Raw genomic sequence first — 20,090 nt, forward strand, 5'->3', positions numbered from 1 at the left:
ATTTGTCTCTGCATAGCTATGTCAACACCACGATGGTAAAAGATTTAATGGCTACAGATTATACTTTGCAGACATGACAGGGGGGGGGGGGTGGTGGTTGGTGTACATCTATTTCGACTAAAATTGGCTGACATTAACCTTAATCTGCATTCACTTCTAGCAAAGTATTACTTCACAGGATTATATTATGAATTGCCATTTCTAACTGAAATTTTTAATTGAATTGAATCAAAAGGAAATAAATGGAATATGTTTATGCTCATGATCTAACATGAGGCATATTTGCTGTTATTGTTTTTCAAGAGATATCTGATAATTTTGCCTAATGACAAAAGAGACATGCCTTAACCTTCTATGGTACATGCCAAACCCAGTCACCATGCCCACAATGGCATACAAAGATATTGCTGATGACTGAAACATCCAACATCCAATCTTACAAAGATGAACTTGCCAACTGGATATCAAAACCTCGAACCAGCTCCTCAACTCTTAAGGACACAAATACCAAGTGTCCAGAATAAAAAAAGGAAGAAAATACAAGGAAATTCCCTCGCTTTGGTCATTCCTCCTTTGGGATCAATCAGTTGTCTGAGGCTTGTAATTGACAAAGACTGGCCAGACACCAGCGCGGACTCCATATGAAACTGACATAGGTAAGGGAAGGCCTCACTACCACAGGGTCCTCTACACTTCATGACAAGCTAATCTTCCCTCGGACAGAGATATAACTCTACGCACAAAATGGAGCATAATTTTAAGTAAAGGCTATTGGCCTTTGCCGTCATACAGTCACATTACAAACTGCTAATGGCACTTTACACCATAAGTCTGTTTTTACAGCTCTCTCTTTAATTGTACTTTCAAGAAACTGGCACTCAAAGAGCGTGTGTCTGACATGGCAGAGTCCTGGTTTTTGAGGTATTATGGTTCCTTTGTTCTAGTGACAGACTAACATTAATGATCACTGAAAACAAACATGCCTTGTTCAAATTTAACCTTCACCTATTTGCCAACGGCTAGTTAAAACCATACCTAGCTATCTACAGGTTGTTGTTGTTGTTTTTTTTCTTTTTCTCTGTGGGGAAGGGAAGGAAATATTTCACATATTCCAAAATCTGCTACAGACCTATGGTAGTATTCAACACCAAAAGGAAAGGAGATCATGATGTAAAGATTAAATCTAATAACAAATCAACTATATCATTTGACATCAGTCTGGGAAGTCTGCATTGGGACAGAAGCACTATCTAACATGAAAATTACACCTAAACCTACAAGTTATTTTAAAAGGTGAAAAAATTCTCTCCTTATTCCTACATACAATCCCTCAAGTGTAAAGTGTCCCCCCCCCCCCCACAATGGGAGTGAGAAGTTTGAATAAAGATTAGTTTTGCAGCGTTATCTATCACACACCATGATATGTATCAGCTATTTTTTTAAAAAGTTTAAAAACCACCAGTCTCATTTTCTACAGATTGATTGCATGTGTCCCCATGAAAAAGTTTTCCTACACACAGCTACAGTAGGTTTCGTTATGCCGGTCGATTGATAATATTCTCATGCCATCATCGCTACTTTCTTCGAGTAAAGAAGGAAGACAGGTATGTGATTCCGGCGTTGAGGGCACCAGGGCTGCTTTCCGACGACGGGCTAACGTCGTCCTCCGTGGTCGGACTGCTCACATTGTCCAGTTCCGAACTGTCCAGCATTTCAAACTCCGCCAGGTCCAGATCGGACTGCGGGGAGGGCGTGAGGCCGCTGGGGATGGTGGTGGTGCTCGCGGTAGCTGCCCCACTCGACGTCATCTGAGCCGATGTCACTGGCAGTGTATGGTGCCTCTGCTTGGGCCTCGTCTGGACAGTATCTTCCCGACTGACCGAGTCGGTCCATGATGTCAGGGCCTCCGTCACAACTGACGCCACGGTCTGGGAGAGCAGCTGGGCGGCAGCAGGGGCCAAAGAACTGTCAATGTTGGGTGCCATCGCGTCGGAACCACTCCTCTCCTGGCTGGTGCGAATGGGTCCACTCGACAAATCATCCAGGGGTGATTCCGGCGTGTCCAGTTCGTGATCAGCCATATCCTCATCTGTCGAGATGCCGAGAAGATCCCTGGGCGGGTGCAGCCTGTTGGAATCTTGCTCCTGCACTCCAAGTTGAAGTAGGCTGCCAGCTGAGTGCGAATCCAGTTCATCCCCACTCGGGTCCAAAGTGCGGTCCTGGAATGACGGCATTTGACTCAGACCAGCTAGGAGATTGGTAGACTCATTGTCTGTGTTCAATTCTGAAATAATGGAATGAACGACAGAGTAGAAAGATGAATCAAAAGATGGATAGAATACACAATGTACATACACAAGTACAACATCCATTCATACACTTGCATACTCACATATGCACACAACCACACAGACATGCATATTATGTAAATAAACATATCTAAACAATTTATGTCCTTTACACTTATGATAATCATTCGAATGAGTGTTTGAGTAAACCTGATCCACTTTACATTGTATTCAGAAAGCAGCCATCTCTGAAATTGCAAACTTTCGCTAAATGAATTAATCTAAATGAGTGAACTTCACTCTGAAAAGATAATTACTTTAAAGGTCAAGTTCACCTTCATATACGTGTGGATTTTGTGAATGCAGCAATATTTACACATCAGTGAAAGTTTGGAGGAAATCTGACAATCCGTTCAAAAGTTATGAATTTTTAAAGTATCTGTGCAGTCACTGTTGGATGAGAAGACTACTACAGTGCATGATGTCATATGTGTACAGCAATATAAGGAAAATATGAAGGAATTTCATAAAATTTCATTTTTTGAAACAAGTGCACATTTCCTTGACTTGTCACTAATATATGTTAAAGGTAATGATATTCCCCCTGTCTTCTGAAAGAGGGGAGTTAAGTGTTCTTTTATTACACAAGAAAAGTGAAAATATGTTGAATTTTCTTTATGTTTTCCCTATATCATTCTACGCATTTGACATCACAACTGTAGTAGTCTTCTCATCCAGCAGTGACAGAGCAGAAACTTCAAAAATTCATAACTTTTGAACGGATTGTCCACTTTTCCTCAAACTCTCACTGATGTGTTCTACTATAAATATTGCTGCATTCGCTCAATCCTCATGTCTATGAAGGTGGACTTGTCCTTTAAAACTTTAACCCGTCGAGGACGAACTGATTTTGCTACAACACGCATTTCCCATAGACACTTGCCCGAGTATACTCGCGACTTGTCCTCAACGGGTAAATATGATACTGAGATGATATTCCTCCGTAGTTTTATTGGAGGACTAAGAAAAAACAACAACTGCTGGAGCTGGATCCTTGTATTCAGTCAATGAGCGCGATCATCCTCGGTATGAAGAATAAACTGTGGTGTGTATCACTGCACTTTTTGAGTCATTTTGGCAAACACTGTTGGTCTAGAGCGGGCTTACCGTCGTCGGTGAACTCCATGGAGGCGCCACGCGGTAGGAGACCCCCAACGAAGCCGTAGGTGGGCGTCCCCTGACAGCTGGAGGATGGGCTCCGCCCGGCCACCCTGGCGGCATGGAAGAGGGCAGCATCCACAGCGGGCCCAGGGGTGGGGCAGAACTCGTTCAGCTCACTGTCGGTGCTACTGTCACCGTCAGCGTGGTTACGTGAGGAGCGGCGACGACCTGGGGGGACAAATATTGAGAGGGGGATTGTGGTAGAAGTCAAGTTCTGATGGTGAATATTTCCCAGGGATACCATTTTTGCAAATTTTGCAAGTAAAAACAAAAACAAAAACACAAATTTGACAATGGAATGAAATATTGCCCTCTCCGGTTATGTAAGAATTGAGTATGAGAGTGATGTACATACATGCAACAAGGGCAGGCAGCAACTGAATACAAAATGTGTTACTTACAACTTACTGTGTTCTGCTGATAGGTGGTTTCCACTGCAAATTAACCACTCGCGACATTGTCTTACAACTCCCAATTCGAAAAATACTGTGTCCATGAAATAATTGGCATCTTTAGTATTCTAAGGTAATGACCCCACTGGCAAAGCAATGTGGGAAGCTTAAACTGACTGATGGTGGGATCAAAGCTCACCTCAACCCTTTTATGACTAATACCTCAAAAATGACATTGTTACCAAACCGCTTGTTGATTGCACTCATGATATATAACATCCCAGGATTTTGTGTGTCTTTCAGAGTCTTCCAACAATGAGGCACAGATATTAATGTGAGAGACAGAGAGAGCAGGCGCAATGAAGTATGACTATTTTGTGGTGAGAAATGTGGAAGGGAGGGGGGGGGGGGGTACTGTAAAAGTGGATATTTTCCCGCGACTAATTTTTCTCGCTTGGCCGAGTAAGAAGAGTTTCACGTGTTTTTAATTCCGCGGAATCAAGACCTCAACTATTGGAACACAAGGCACGCAAAAATATTCACGTGATTTTATTTTCGCGCTAGCTTCTGGTTGCGCGAAATGAGTGAAAATTTCAACACTGTGAAAATTTCCACTTTTACAGTAGTCATTTTAAATCCATATGGTGCCGAGAAGCATACTCACGTTTTTGTCGCCTCTCCCTGCGCTCCAGACTGTCCATGCTCTGTTCAAACTGTTTGAGGAAAGGCTTCATCTTTGTATAGAGCTGACCAGTAACATCATGGAATAAAAACGCTGGCCACAGTAGCAGGCAAACCACTGGGAATATGAAAATAGATAATATTTTATCAACATTATATATCACACAAATATATTATAACCTACAACACAATTATATGCTTGGCAAACAAGTATAAATTCCTTCGGCAGTAGTACAATTGATTCTTCTGTATCTCTGCAGCAAACCACCAGGAAAAAATACATGAATGTATGATATATATTTCTCCAAGGATAATTTGACTCGGTCATCCTATAAGAACATGTGAAGAGCTCGCTTCCAAAAGGCACTAAATCCATCATTTTTCAATGAATTTAGTGCCATTTGGTTGAAAGCTCTTCATGTTTATCTATGACAAACCACAAAAGACAGGAATATATTTATATGGTACACATTTCTCTGGTAGCAATAAGATGTGTTTGAAGCACATGCGCATTTCTACATTTAGATATCAGATCCCAAGTTGTGTGGATTGTTCCTTGAATGTGCCAATGTTGTCACAAACATCTCTGTAAAACAACTTTGTCTCAACATCTCTATAAAACAAATTTGTTCTTGTCTATGCTCTCTCTGGATGATGTGTTGGTCATGTAAGCACATCATCTTTGCATGGTACATGAATGAATTTGTTTTTACAAGCCAGCCTTGAATCTCAAGCTTTTATGGCAGACATACCTCACACAAAAAGATTTATGATGTTCCCTAGGGCCATGAAAGTTTTCCTGGGACCCTGTTTACACCAAAGCTCAGATTGAGGCCGAGTCACAGATCAGCCGCTCCCAAAGCTCGGTGTGAACAGTCATGAAACATTGAGCCACGGTCAAATTTTGGACCACTTCTGGGCCCCATTTCACAAAGAGTTGATATGATAGCAACTCTTATTAGAATGGTAATTGTCTTGTTAATGACAAGAATCCAGCTTCTTCATTGGCTGTTGCTATGGGAAATTGCCATTCCAACAAGAGTTGCTATCCTAACATTTTTTATGAAATGAGGCCCAGGAGTTGCTAGTAGTCTCGGTGTCAGAGCTATGAGGTTACAGGGGCGTGGCCATTGCTTGACCCCGTAATTCATGTTCATTTTGTGCTGGGCCTTTTACCATACTGTACTCGATCATGTGCGGATGAATCTGAGTGCTGTTAGGACAACATTCCAGCTCTTGTCTTTGGGAATTGGAAGTAGGTAACAGGTACAACTGAATTCTAAGGGAAAGTGATAAACATCTGCCATCCTCACTTCTGGGGGGTATTTCATAAAGCGTTTGTCTGTCAAATTTGTCAGACAAATTTGCTCTCAGCCAGTCAGATGGACGGATTTCAGTAGCTTATAATAGTTTATCAGAAAAAAAATATCTGTCAAAATGCTTCATGAAATGCCCCCTGTATTAAATTCACGCAAGGTATATATCAAGCTCTCCTTGTTACCTGCCACTTTACATTTTACTATTATTTTCCTTGCAGCAAACATCCCTTTTTATAATAAAAAATGTTAGTATCAAATCAGCTGTATGCTTTAGTCCATATTCAATGTTAGTATGGGCTAAAATTTCTAAAATTCCTACGAAGTTCAGCAGATCTACTTTTACAACTAAATTTGTTCACATCGCGCATCAAGACAACTAGATTGAGAGAGTCATGTTCGGCCGCAGCCCGATTTCACAGTGTAAATGCACAGAAATGCAAGGCTGAGCCCAGCAATTGAATTTGGTCTGAGCTGTGGCTTGGCCCTGGCCCTTGGAAGAAACAGGGTTCAAGTTCTACGATTGTGTAATTCCTTGGGCTGCCAAGTTGGACATACTGTCAGACAACACACTAGGATACAAGGAGATGAAAGAATGAACATAGAATATGCACAAGTAAACAACCATTGATCCTCTCTAGCACTGATTCTGCAACCTTTGGCTTGATAGGCAGAAGCAATGCTGGCCAATGATGGAGCAGAAAGTGCACTTTCCTTTCTCTAATCCAGTCTAAGCATTCAAAACAACAAAGCGAATCTTTCGTCCAAAGCAGCGGGGAATTGGGGCTAATTGGAAGTCTTGCTGGCTGTGTATACTTACTCACAAAGTACGCTAGTATGACCCCAGGTATGTAGACACTGATAAAGAATACTGTCAGGCACACACAACAGGTATAGGTGCAAAACTGTGGGGGGAAAAAAGAGAATACGATACAAGTGCATCTTTTAACATCAAAAATATGACGGATAACAGTCACTGTACAATTCAAAGTGAAATTCAACTCTGTCTTGAGTGGACTTAAAACAAAGATTCAATTCAAGAGTACCTTCAAAGAGACCAAATAGGGAAAACTTTTATTGAACTTGATTTAGGAGTGTAAATTGGACATTTGCTGGTGTTATGGCTTAACAGCTGGGCACTCAGAAACAGCAGTGACACCAAAGCTGACTCTAGCCTGAATGTAAAAGATCACATTATTTCTTTGTACATCTTGTACTAAAGTCTTCACAGACTCATAATCAAAACAGGATGTTTAATATTTCTAGTGAAAAACCATACCTTTGCTGGATCCCGTTTGCGGAGCTCCCAGAATGCATTGTGCCAGTCCTCCACCAGCTGCCAGGCACGAGAAATGTACTCACACAGCTCTGGAACGCTCAGCAGGCGTTCATACAGAGATGTCCACCTATTGGTTGGAAAAATGAATAGCAGATTAATAGTATAATATTGTGTATACGCTTGTGAGTATTAAACATTATATTATAACAGATAACATGAATCACATAATCTTAATATCATAAACCACATGAGTCCTTCCTGGATGGTATGGTGAATCATTAAAGTTGTCTATTCAATCAAATAAAATGTACCAAATACTGTATTATGCCAAATATTTTGCGAGGTTTTTATTTTCGTGAATTTTGCAAGTCAGCTGCTATACGCGAAACTAAAAACACACGAAAATATTGACTCTAATGCTGATATGAATGCGACGTACGCATATACCACGATACATTTCTCCGTTTGGTACAGGACTCCCCACGATCGCGAATTTAATCACTCGCGAAATTGTTGGGAAGTCCCGATTCGCGAAAATTTAGACTCGCGAAATATATGGCGTATACAATAGCAGAATAACTATCAACACTTTGAATACTTCTGACTATTACAAGATGCTAGTTTATACAAAATGCTCCTTACTGCATGTATAGAGGAATACGTATAGGAATCACTTCGAGCATTAATGGAGCCACATTTGAAGCAATTGTGTGAAAAATGGTAGCTCTGTTGGAGTACTCCTTGGGAAGATAAGTGAGTGTACTCGTGTACATACAATGTGTGTGATTCCTGTTACGTTATGCATGAGAGGTTGATATCAGTGGAGGATCCAGGAATTCCGTAAAGGGTAAATGGGGGTGGGAGCAAAAAATATTTCTGGTGCCACTTGCGAGTTTAATCAGCTGATGGGGGGGGGGGGGGAAGGCTCCTGTACCATTATTTTTCATTTCTCATGCCATTTCCAGGTTTCATCCGCTGACCAGCAAAAAAAAAAAAAAAAAAAGGCTTACAACAGTGCATCTTCCTGCCCCCCCCCCCCCCCAACAATTGCTCCAGTCATATGTTCTCCAAGGACTTAGGGTTAGGGTTATTATGGAGTTGTGATAGGGCCTTAGGTTGCTGTTCATATATTGTAGAATCATGCTTCTGATACAGAATTTCTGCCAGCCTCAATAATTGCTAGATTTGTAGCTGATTCATAAATTCACAACATATTTTAGAGTATCAATGGGGTTTAGTTTTGGGTTTTGTTTGTTTGGGTTTTTTTTTTTTTTGGGGGGGGGGAGGGAGTTTTCTTTCGCAAATTGGCACACTATGTTAAAATCTCTTTTAGATTTTGTGCAGATTGACTGTATCAAACCTGTTCCATAAGTTATCTTTTTCTAATAAGTCATATATGGAGTCAAATTTGGAGGTGCTAATTTGATGACAAGAATACCATGGAATATGATTTTTACAGCAAAACTCCACAAGGACACAAATATTTTATGAGAAGAAATGTAAAATCATACTTACTCCTCTTCCCTTGGTTCCCTCCGTTTAACTGAGAAAGACAGAAATCAAAATTCTTATTAATTTGATGTTAAGACATACAATTGTTACAATGCTTTACCAAGTTATACAGAAGACACAGACATGTTATCCACACAATCTTATACACACAAACACACACCTAAAAACACATAGGGGCATGTATGCCATGGACCTACCAATTGCTTGCAACTTTGTTCAGTTTGATATCAACATATATGAGCTGTTTGTGTTTTTTATTAGATTATCATGATTACCATACTCAGTTCACTGAATAAAACAACAAACTTCAACCTTCACTCGTGTACAGCGGATACAAAAATGCATCGACGGTAGATTCACTCATTCACATTCACTTGTAACATCCTGCTGTTCAGCATACAATTAACATATTAATAGATCATGTAGACCGAGTAACTGCATATTTGAGGGAGATATATTACATCACTTTATATGCATACTGCAGCCATGTGTCTGATCAATGAGAAATTTATTCGTTCTGATGCTATAAAGGCAATTTAAGCAACTCCTCATTGTACAATTAAGTGTATTCTGTGAAAGGAATACAAGATCTTCTTTTTTTTCAGTGCATATTGTGTGATTACCACACTGCATACATTTATACTTCATATGGAATGCATCTCTGACTACAAATACTACTTGTTCTTGTGATCTACAGCTGTACACTTAGTTCCCCCAACATAACAAAATGAATGCAAAATTAAAATGGGTATTACGAATGAACATATTCATAAATAGGCCCTATAACTTCGGAAATTCCAATAAAGCAGAGCAAATATTCCTCATTGTAATGGTTTAGCGAAAAAGGGAATGAATATGATTATGGTGTATATGGTATGATGTTTACCATTATACGAATACAAAAAATTTCAAAAGCCATATTTGATACAACATGGTGGTAAATTTGCATTGAGTAGAACATCTATGCTTTCATCATACAAGTGCATGTGTGCACCACAAGGTTGCATCTCATTGCACTGCTTCGATGGCAAGTACATTGTACAGAATTGCATGTCCTGCCTGGAAGAGCATGACAGATCTATGAATGTTAAACTGGAGCAAGTCATAAGGCTGATCGAGTAAGCCACAGACGTGATGGTATTATCACAGTGGTTCCATGGCAACGCTTACGGCAAATTACTGTCATGTGTGAGAATTGTGAGCATAGAGAACGGTGGTGAACTACAAAATGACACACGCACACAAATGCCACATCCTTCAGAAGGAAGGCATAAATTTACACTTTTCAGGAATTGATGAAATTCTCATATTGAATATTTTACTATTCTGTCAGCAGCAAGGTTACCCTCAGAAACAGTTCAATGCATGCTTTTCTGATCACTATTGTATACATTTACAAGGCACACTTGGGATGCACTGCACATAATACATGTATGTGATAGCATTTCCATACAAGAGCATTGGTAATTTTGTTCAAGGTATGGTACAGTATTGGTGGAGATGAGAATTTTGCTTTTAACTTTTTGCGAGATACCAAGAAAACACTTACGATATAGTACAGAGCATACCATTCTAAGAGGAATTCAAAGTTTATTTAATGAAAATCGAGTTTGGAATGACTGAAACATCCAAAAACAAAGTAAAACAAAGTGATCGTAACAAAGTGTGGGTCTCACACTTTAGTAGAATCGCTGTTTTTTGGATATCTCAGCCAATTCAAAACCAATTTTCATCAAATAAACATTGAATTCCTCAAAGAATTACATGCTCTTTCATATTTAATAAGAGGATTCTCATTATCTCACCAAAAAATGTTAGAAAACTGAAATTAGGTCTCAACCAAAACTATACGATCCCTTTAATACAGAACAACTACTGTACCAGACGAAATTGTCACTGACACTCAGTGCATAGGGTAGACAAGAACTTCTGGATGCATGAACTCGAATCTTGGCTCTTGCAAAATTTGCAAAATTAAAATGTAGCCCTATGGTTTTACAGTCACATCAAGTTGTTGGGGCGGGGTAGAAGAAAGAAAGAGATAGAAAGAGTGATCATGTGTGCGTGTGTATGAAAAGGTTAGGGTTGCATGACTCAGATGTAATTACATAAGGGCCTTGCCTCTTCTGCAGCCCCCTAAATATAACAGCATGCCTCCCTCCCAGCTCGTATTAAATGGAACTTGCCCATATCACAAGGGCTGGATCAACTAATGCACACAGCTTCAGCAAAGTTCTACTCATTAGGACAACATGAAGAACTCCTTCCTCAATCGACAGAGGTAGGCTAGCACTCCCTTCAAAATTGTATTCTAAAAAAAAAAAAAAAAAAAAAAAAAAAAAAATGTATGAAAACATCACAGCTTGAGTGCATGCAAAATGCACTATTTCAAGCTGAATGCCTGCACTATTTACACCAAAAATTCATTGTTTATGTGATTCAATGTATGCAGAAATAGTAGAAGAAAACATCAGTGAAGTTTGAAGAAAATTGGACAATCTATCCAAGTTATCAATTTTCTAAGTTTTGACTAAATGATTGTGTACATCAGCCATTGCTGGAAAAGGGGGCTATCTCAGCCATTTGTGGCATCACTGTAGTGGAAGGGTATCAAAAAATGTAAAGAGAATTTCACAAAATTTCATTTTAATGAAAAGTACTCGTTCCTTCTGCTCACTACTGACATATGCTTACAGTAATAATATATTCCCCCTGCTTTGTGAAGGTGGTGAAGTAAAGTGCTCAATAGATTTTCAATACTATGCCAGAAAAAATGAAAATGTATGTAAATACAATTCCCTAAATCCATTTGATCACAAATTTGGAATTTAAGAAGCACAGGGCCAATTGTTGTTGGTACCCCAAGATGCTATATAGCAAATTCTAGTTACCCCTGGTTGTCTGTTAGTACTGCAAGATAAAGCACATACACAGGACTTGGTGACAAGAAAACAACTACGTGTTCATGAGTCAGCCATGATATGACTAACTCACTTAAAGATAATACGTCAAGTTTCTTCGTTATCAACGAGGAAAGGATCAATGTTGACAGTGGCTAAATCAGTAGAGGTTGCTGTTTCTCACTATTCAACAATGGTGATTATTATTTTTTTTTAATCAAAGCGCACACAAAAAAGTAATTCTCATTCAAATGATGACACTGATAAGATTACGACACCTTCTGCTACTACTACTAATTCGGTAATAATAATAATAACAATAGTGATAATAATAATAATAATAATAATAATAATAATAATAATAATAATAATAATAATAATAATAATAATAATAATAATAATAATAATAATAATAATAATAATAATAATAATAATAATATTAACAACAATAATAATAATAATAATAATGATAATAATAATAATAATAATGATAATAATGATAATAATAATAATAGTAATAATAATAATAACAATAATAATAACAATAATAATAATAATAATAATAATAATAATAATATTAACAACAATAATAATAATAATAATAATAATAATAATAGTGGTTACTTGTATAGCACACAGGTCCACCTTTCAGTGCTCATGGCACTTCAAAAAAAAATGAAAAGATAAAGATACAGATGTATACACATGTACAATACATGTTCAAGCATGACAACAGAGAAGAAAATGGCAAACAACAAACAAACATACTAGATAAAGAATACAGTTGTTCTGAACATTATAGACAGCAATTACAATCCTCAGTGTGAGAGGAACAGATGCGTTTTGAGTTTTAAGTTTATTACCACTGCTATGTAGCTATTTAATACTACTCCAAGAATAATGATAATAATCATGATATTCTAACATTATCATCAGTATTATTCAAAAAGGGAGAAGGAAGGCAAAAATAATAAGACTTTTCATGAATAACCATCAGAAAAAGCTTGCAAAGTTTTGATAAACATTACTTAACTTGTATTTTGATATTCAATATATCAAGACCTGAAACTGAAGGTTTTCAACCTCAGCCCAAACACAAAAACCCAACTATAGGCTGTAACACTGAACCCAAATTTAATGGAGGTTTGAAACCTTCAGCGGACTTTCAAAATACAACAGCCAAGAGATGCTTCACTGTACACTAACCTCGCATGTTCGGCCAAACGCGATAGCGGAAGGTCTCGGCACAGACAAGCAGAAAACTGAGGGAGGCTGCGATGAAGACTAGCCGCTGGTTTGTGGTCGCAGCCAACCTGGGAGGAGGTAGGCAACAAGGTAAACAGGAAAGAAATAGGAATGTAATCACCATTTAATTTCTCTGGTTTTTTTTTTTTGTTTTTTGTGAGGTACAAGTATATACAGATATACTAAAATGCAAGTGCACTACTGGAAAACTCGCTGGTAATTAATGCTGTATTCATGTTTATGTCATAGTTTTTCCTGCCTTCAAACTTTGGGGCACATACTTGTAGTTCCCCACGGAATCAGTCATACAACAGGGTGATAAACAGCATACAATGCATTAAACAGCATGTTATGTGCTTTCATACTAAACCTCATAATGCTTAGACTACATGACAGAACAAGCTCTCACTTTTTCTTTTTCTATTACACTCAGTTGTACAAATATAAAAAGACAATCTTTTAACTACCGCGTGGTAGATTCGCCCTGAGCAACTATTTTTCTCATCTCAATACCCTGTCTTATAAATAAATACAACTTTGAAAGCAGAATGTTTGGTACAAAATACCTGGCCATTTAGCTGCAAATTAGGGCCGATGCTTCCATGATATGAACTTTGAAGCAGGCAAAATATAACAAACAAAACTTTGCCACACTTGTACAGCATTCTATCCAAACTTGACCTACACAGACCTACATTGCACTTAAGTCTCCCGCCTCCAGCGCGAGACTCGTGCTCCAGCGCATTATCATCTCAAGCTCACACGCTCAGCATCCATTTTCGCATGCCTTCGGGCACAGAAAAGAAGACCGCAAAATAGGTAAAATGCATAGATCGCGCATTAAAGGGACTGTACAGTTCTGGTCGTTCTGTGAAATATTCAGAAACCACTCTATGATATGTCAAAGAGCATGCAATTGTAAGGGGTATCAAAAGTTTATTTGATGAAAATCGGTTTGGAAATGGCTGAGATATCCAAAAAACAAGGTGAAACAAAGAGATCCTGATAAAAGGCACACATGGCCTGTCGTATTTTTTTATTAATATAATTTTTTTTGGATATCTCAGCCATTTGAAAACCAATTTTCATCAAATAAAATTGAATCCTTCTTAAAATTATATGCTCTTTCATATTTCATAAGAGGTTTCTCATTATCTCACTTAGAAATGTTATAAACCTGAATCCCCACCTCAACCAGTACTGTACAGTCCCCTTAAAGAGAAGGGCAATTTGCCAATCTCCAGCCAGCATCCAGACATAAATCATAAAATGTCCTGTTTGCATTTTCTTCTCAGACAACCAGTTTATTCATAAAAATAATCATGAGATTTGGTGAATACCTGTAATGCAATTTCACTCACAAAATTGCCTCACTGGTATGCACCAAATGTCATAATTTCATATCCCAAATCAAAAAAAAAAAAAAAAAAAAAAAAAATCTCCCTACTGTAGCGGGGGGGGGGGGGGGGGGGCAGGGTCCCCCTCCCTCATCCATCCTTCCTGCTTTTTTGCATACATACACACATACAATTGTACATATATTTTGTCAAATCACTGAAGTGCCAAAAGAATTTGTACTCATGGCACAAATAAAATAGCTCTATTATTATGGGTTTTTTTTAATTATCAGCACCATTCTCTATCGAATATCATCCGATTATTATGGCACAGATTGTCACATGATTCAAAGAGACTCCAACTCTCCCGCTTTTGACGGGAGATCTCCCGCCGAAAGCCCGTTTTTACAAAATCTCCCGTTCTCCCACTTGGGATTTAATTTCTCCCGCCCTGGCTCTGTGTCTCCCGCTTGAAATGCTTTCTTACTTATTGCCATCGTCAGCTGATCGTATGATGAAAAATAAGCCTTAGATATAGCACGAGAGTGTATCTAGAATCCTAGAGCTTCCAGGGCCCATGAGCGGGTCCTGGCCCCCGGCCGCAAGGAACTTCGCGCACATCAAGTTGGAGTCTCGCGTTTGCTCGGGTTTCAGGCGGGAGAATTTCCAGATCAGAAGGTGCTTTGGGTTGGACTCTCTGGATTCATATGCCAAATATGGATGAAAATAGAATAAAAGAAGTCTTCATCTAGATGCCACAGCTGTTCTTATCAGCTCTACAGGCTCTATCTCAAGCAGCAGTTCTATGCAAACAAGCACAATCAGACGTGAACACACTTTAAACGCCACTCAAAGTCAGCGACATGACCAAATTTGGTGTGAATGCACGCACCGTAGCGATATAACTCAAACAGAAAGTCTTATTTTTAGGCAAAACAGGAAGGAACATTTGGAGCAAACATCACCCACAATCCCGCCCACACCTTAGCCAGGGCCTCCAGGGTTGCACATGGCACCTGAACTTACAGGTATATTGGCAGCAATCCAAGGGGGCTGGAAGGTTGACCTTAAGGGTGACCTTATAGATTTTTTTTTTAAAGTATTTTTGTCTGTACCCTCCATCGGAATAATAGTTATAACATATGTGCATGGTTGCTTGACTGATGGCCTTAGGACATCACGTATCATGGCGCTTTCTACTCCTCATGCTAAAATCAACATTTGTCCCTGCTGTCGTCAGTCAAGTATAATATCTCTATTCCATTAACTTGAATCAACCCCGCTCTTATAAGAATTGCTATCTGCATATTACAGGAAAATTATGTGTAAAATGTTACCTTTGTAATAGAGCACGGAAAAATTTAGGAGTAGACCTACAGGCTCTGCACTTGAAGCAACAAATTAAACATCTACAATGTTTTTACACCAAGATCAGTCCCTCTGTATTTTATCCCTCTTGTCAACTTGGGATGATTTTGAAAGTTGACCATCATTTTTGTGTTCACTGCATGTGCCAAGGAGTGTAGTTTAAATGAGACAATGGGATTGCCATAGCTGGCTTTGGCAACTCTCATCAAATTGAATTGCCTGTGTTTTGGAAGAAAATGGTTGCATCATGAATAATGCAATACTTTGTCATGTGACTTGTCAAACTGTTTACCACACCACCCACTCATTTGAAGGTTGATAGCTCGCCAACATGAGCACACATGGATATTAAAAAAAAAAAAGCGTGTTGCACAAAAAAAAAAAAAAGGGTTTCTCAGCAACAGAATTTCCTGAACTTTCCCTGAACTCATCCATTTAATACATTTTCAAAATATTTGTTAATATGTAGCCTATACCTATGGACTACGTATATAAATCAAGGTTGCTGATATTGTTGTCAAATTACAAACACTATGGCATACACCAAGAAAAACACACAACGGACAGAGTATGTATCAATGCATTTCCCAAATATGATAACTGGCACAACTACCGTAATAAGATATGCTGGTCAGATCACCTACCAGCAAACCGCACAAGCATGACGAAGGTCATCTTTAATAACTTCAAAAATTGAACAAAGCAACCAAACAACCAGCCAACAAATGCTGGTAGTCCCTGAAACATTCAAAAATATATCTAGTGCGACAAACATTGTACATACTGGTCATAAATACCCGATTTGTTTATTAAAAAGAATGATGCACAAAAAAACCAATATCAGGGCTGCCAACTCTCACACATTGAGAGTGAGACTCACTCATTTTGGTCCTTTCTCACTCTTAAACTTTATTTCATTTGCATGCATTTCTATTGATCTCACTCATTTTGACTCCTAAATTATAGCATTGGCCTATGGGAGTCTCACTCTCAACTAGTTTCCAATGTTGGCAGCCCTGCAATATTCTGAGGGCATTACAAGAGCTATACCTCGATCTGCACTTGCCCAAATTGGCATTCAGGCACATGGCTGATGCCTTAAACAGGCAAACATCCATCAATTTCACCTGCCCAACAAGAGCACATTAATTCTTCCTATCGCATATTATTTAATATGTGAACATTTTGTCACTAGCAGTGATCAGGTCTGTACACTGGCCTATGCTACGAGCACTTGAATGACTTAATCTTACACATCCATGCACAACACAAGGAGGTCATGCGGGGCCACACTTTTAGTGTTCACTTCTGCATGTACTTTCGATGATGCGAAGTTATTGTGTAGTAGGCACAGGTAGAGAGTATATACTGTAATTATGAGGTAATCGCATCTAATTTTTCCCTTTTTCTCACGACTAAAACATTGTCACTTCACAACAGCAATGCATTTTCAGCGCTTCTTTTTTGTTGTAACTTGATATTTCTTTTCTCCAACACTTAGCCATTGCTGAGAAAATTTATGAAAATATGGTAGTTTGGAGATATACAACAGCGCTCTGGTTTGTTGTTGTTTGTTGTTTGTTGTTGTTGTTGTTGTTGTTGTTGTTGTTTGTTTGTTGTTGTTTGTTGTTGTTGTTGTTGTTGCTGCTGCTGCTGTTGTTCTTTTGATCATGATCATAGCACTGATGTCAACACATTCTCACGGAAATTTAATAGCATCACTGCTGTTTGGGTATTTACAGTTATATGTGATCTAGGGAGAATTGTCCTGGGCAAGTAGGGAAGAGCATTTGTGGCACCCCTACATAGCTAGTACAGCCGATGTATGCTACAAGAAATTTCACCGTCTATGCACTTAATACGTACAGAAAAGAGGCATAATAATAGCAGTCCCTAAACCAAATGAAACTACAGAGATACAGCTCACTGCTGCCCCTGGCAAATGATTTGCATAAGTAAACAAACAATGCGAAGACACCACCCCCTGACAGCACAGGAAGGAAAGCCCTGCAGCCAGCTAAGGCTGTTACTTGGATCTAGTTTGTTGTGGTACCAGCACAAAAGTGCCTGGTAATATGCTTATACGTTCAGTTTCACTCAAGTATTCAATCTATTGTGTATACACAGTTTACGCCTACCTGGTTTAGTGCAAAACCGCAGTAGCACCAGCCAACTTCTGTTTGGCATTATCTGGTTGATATTAAAATGCAGTCTTTTTTCAAGGCTGTCGACCTGCATCACTTCCTACTGAATGTCAGAAAAACCAAGAGACTAAATTCTAATGAAACCTGAAATGATAACCACACACTTGCATTTCATGGCAAAAATAATGTGCATGCAAATATACTAATATCAGAATATTTACGTGCTAAAGATATGGTTTTCAGTGTGTTCATTACCAGAACGCAGGCATGATAGTTTACACTGTCAATAGATTTGATGTCCCGGTCAATATACAATTCAAGGGCTGGATGATGAGACTACAACCTGGCAGTTATGCAAATGAGTTGACAGACCTCAGGTCTGCATCACTCTGTACTAAGCTGATCATGAAAATGCATCTCCCTCAACAAGAAATAGAACGAATCAGAAAGAAAAGCCACACATTCTTAAAGGGATGGTACAGTATTGGTGAGATGAAAATTGGGCTTTAACTTTTTTGCGAGATACCAAGAAAACACTTATGAAATAGTACAAAGCATACCATTTTAAGAGGAATTCAAAGTTTATTTGATAAAAATCAGGTTTGGAATAGCTGAAACATCCAAAAACAAAGTAAAACAAAACAATCGTATATAGGATCACTCTGTTTTGGATATCTCGGCCATTTCAAAACCAATTTTCATCAAATAAACGTTAAATCCCTCTTGGAATTATAATACATGCTCTTTCATATTTCATAAGAGGTTTCTCACTATCTCACCAAAAAATGATAAAAACCTGAAGTTAAGTCTCAACCAAAACTATACGATCCCTTTAAGACTTCTGTTCACGGACTGTACAAATATTTGGTATGTAAAAGACTTGCATGGCTGTGTGCCCAGCCATCATTGTTGGATGCACGGTCACTTCAAGTATCATAAAAGTCTCAATTCCTTTTGTTTTCAATGATATAGACATCTAAAAAAAAAAAAAAAAAACCATCAGACTGGTCATCACTACCTGAAGCTACATTGTACAAGAAACATTGAATACATACAATGCATGCTGAAGAACTTGCGATGCGGCTGCACTGCATAATGCAATAACCATAAACTCCTACACATTGGGCCCATACCATCAACACCACCCCAAAAAAAAAAAACCACAAAAAAATAGAAAATAAAAAAGATATAATTTTGCCCCAAATGTTTTTCATTCATTGTCACTGAAGTGACAGCCCATTCATGGTACATTAGGCATGATGAAATGATATGAAAACCAAGGTTACTCCATGCACGGCTATAACACTGCGGTTGCTCAGTGGCCCTGGATGACTAAAAAAAAAAGGAGGAAATGTTTGGGAAAAAAGCTACATTGTAAACAAATGAAGTACGCAACATGGAAACACACATGATAAACAAACGCAAACATAAGATACGTGATATAACAATATATAAACATGTATCATATGTAGAAATATATTTGCACATGTGTGTGTGTGTGTGTGTACATTTATGTACGTGTATACAGTCCACCTTGCCTATTAGTCTAATCTATTTGGACTGAAAGTAGCTTCGATTTCGAGAAAATTAGACTTATGGGGATTAAAATCAATAGAAAATAAAGAGAAGAGGACTTCAAAAAATCCTTTGACCTACTAGATGATTATTTGACTTACATGTGAATGCAAGGTTGACTGTACTTTCATAATGCCCACTAAACCTGCTTGTATCCGTGTACAAAAATGCGTGATGGTAACATCATATTTCCTATTTGATTCCATTCTCATTAACAGGCAGTACGCCCTTTTTGCACTGTATTTATAAAGACACTGCATGGTTGTAGTGATGGGACCCGTGATCGAGCATGGAGCTACTATGGATCAAGTAAGTATCCTCCTTCCTGTCACTGTAAATTTGCTGTATGTTGCACAGTCTGCCAAAAGAGGTGTACCCTCCCTGATCTGCCTACATTTGTAAATCTTCATCCAGTGAGCAAAAACATGAGATGCAAGAGATGTCCCAACCAAACACTCATGTTTGTCAATCTCTATTCCAAAAGATTTAACTGTTGGCATGCAGTGTGTCTACAGTGCATTCATGTGTGCCTATGAGTCAAGGAAATAATCCCACACAGGATCAGAGTCGAAACTGTCATACTCTCACGCCCACGAATGTGAAATAGGCTGGTTGAAACACACTGAAGTGCAGAGGGTATACAATATTCATTGTACAAGGGTGTATGTTGCCAGCTTGTGTTCAAGGTGCACATGATCCATCTTTGTCTGGGGTCACTAAAGTTTGATTTCATGAACAAGTTACAGTAACTGATCTTCCTTTCAAAAGGAGGCAATGCAGATAATTTTAATTTCTTTCATTTTTCAACAGTCATCCCACAATAAAGACCAAA

The 20,090-nt window shown here is 38.6% G+C and overlaps 1 protein-coding gene across 1 annotated transcript in view; it reads right to left on the reverse strand.

Moving 5' to 3' along the window:
* Positions 1-250: 250 nt before the first annotated feature.
* LOC140243376 (reticulophagy regulator 3-like) overlaps positions 251-20,090 on the reverse strand; it is a 28,276-nt gene continuing 8,436 nt past the window's right edge. Inside the window, exons 2-8 of the mRNA XM_072323053.1 lie at positions 12,796-12,902; positions 8,693-8,720; positions 7,178-7,304; positions 6,719-6,803; positions 4,566-4,700; positions 3,456-3,677; positions 251-2,284 (exon numbers count right to left, since the gene is read on the reverse strand). Of these exons, the coding sequence (XP_072179154.1) occupies positions 1,575-2,284; positions 3,456-3,677; positions 4,566-4,700; positions 6,719-6,803; positions 7,178-7,304; positions 8,693-8,720; positions 12,796-12,902 (1,414 nt within the window). The 3' untranslated portion in view covers positions 251-1,574. The remainder of the gene's footprint in view (positions 2,285-3,455; positions 3,678-4,565; positions 4,701-6,718; positions 6,804-7,177; positions 7,305-8,692; positions 8,721-12,795; positions 12,903-20,090) is intronic.

The sequence above is a fragment of the Diadema setosum genome, chromosome 20 (genome assembly GCF_964275005.1).
Source record: "Diadema setosum chromosome 20, eeDiaSeto1, whole genome shotgun sequence".
In the NCBI taxonomy this organism is placed as follows: Eukaryota; Metazoa; Echinodermata; class Echinoidea; order Diadematoida; family Diadematidae; genus Diadema; species Diadema setosum.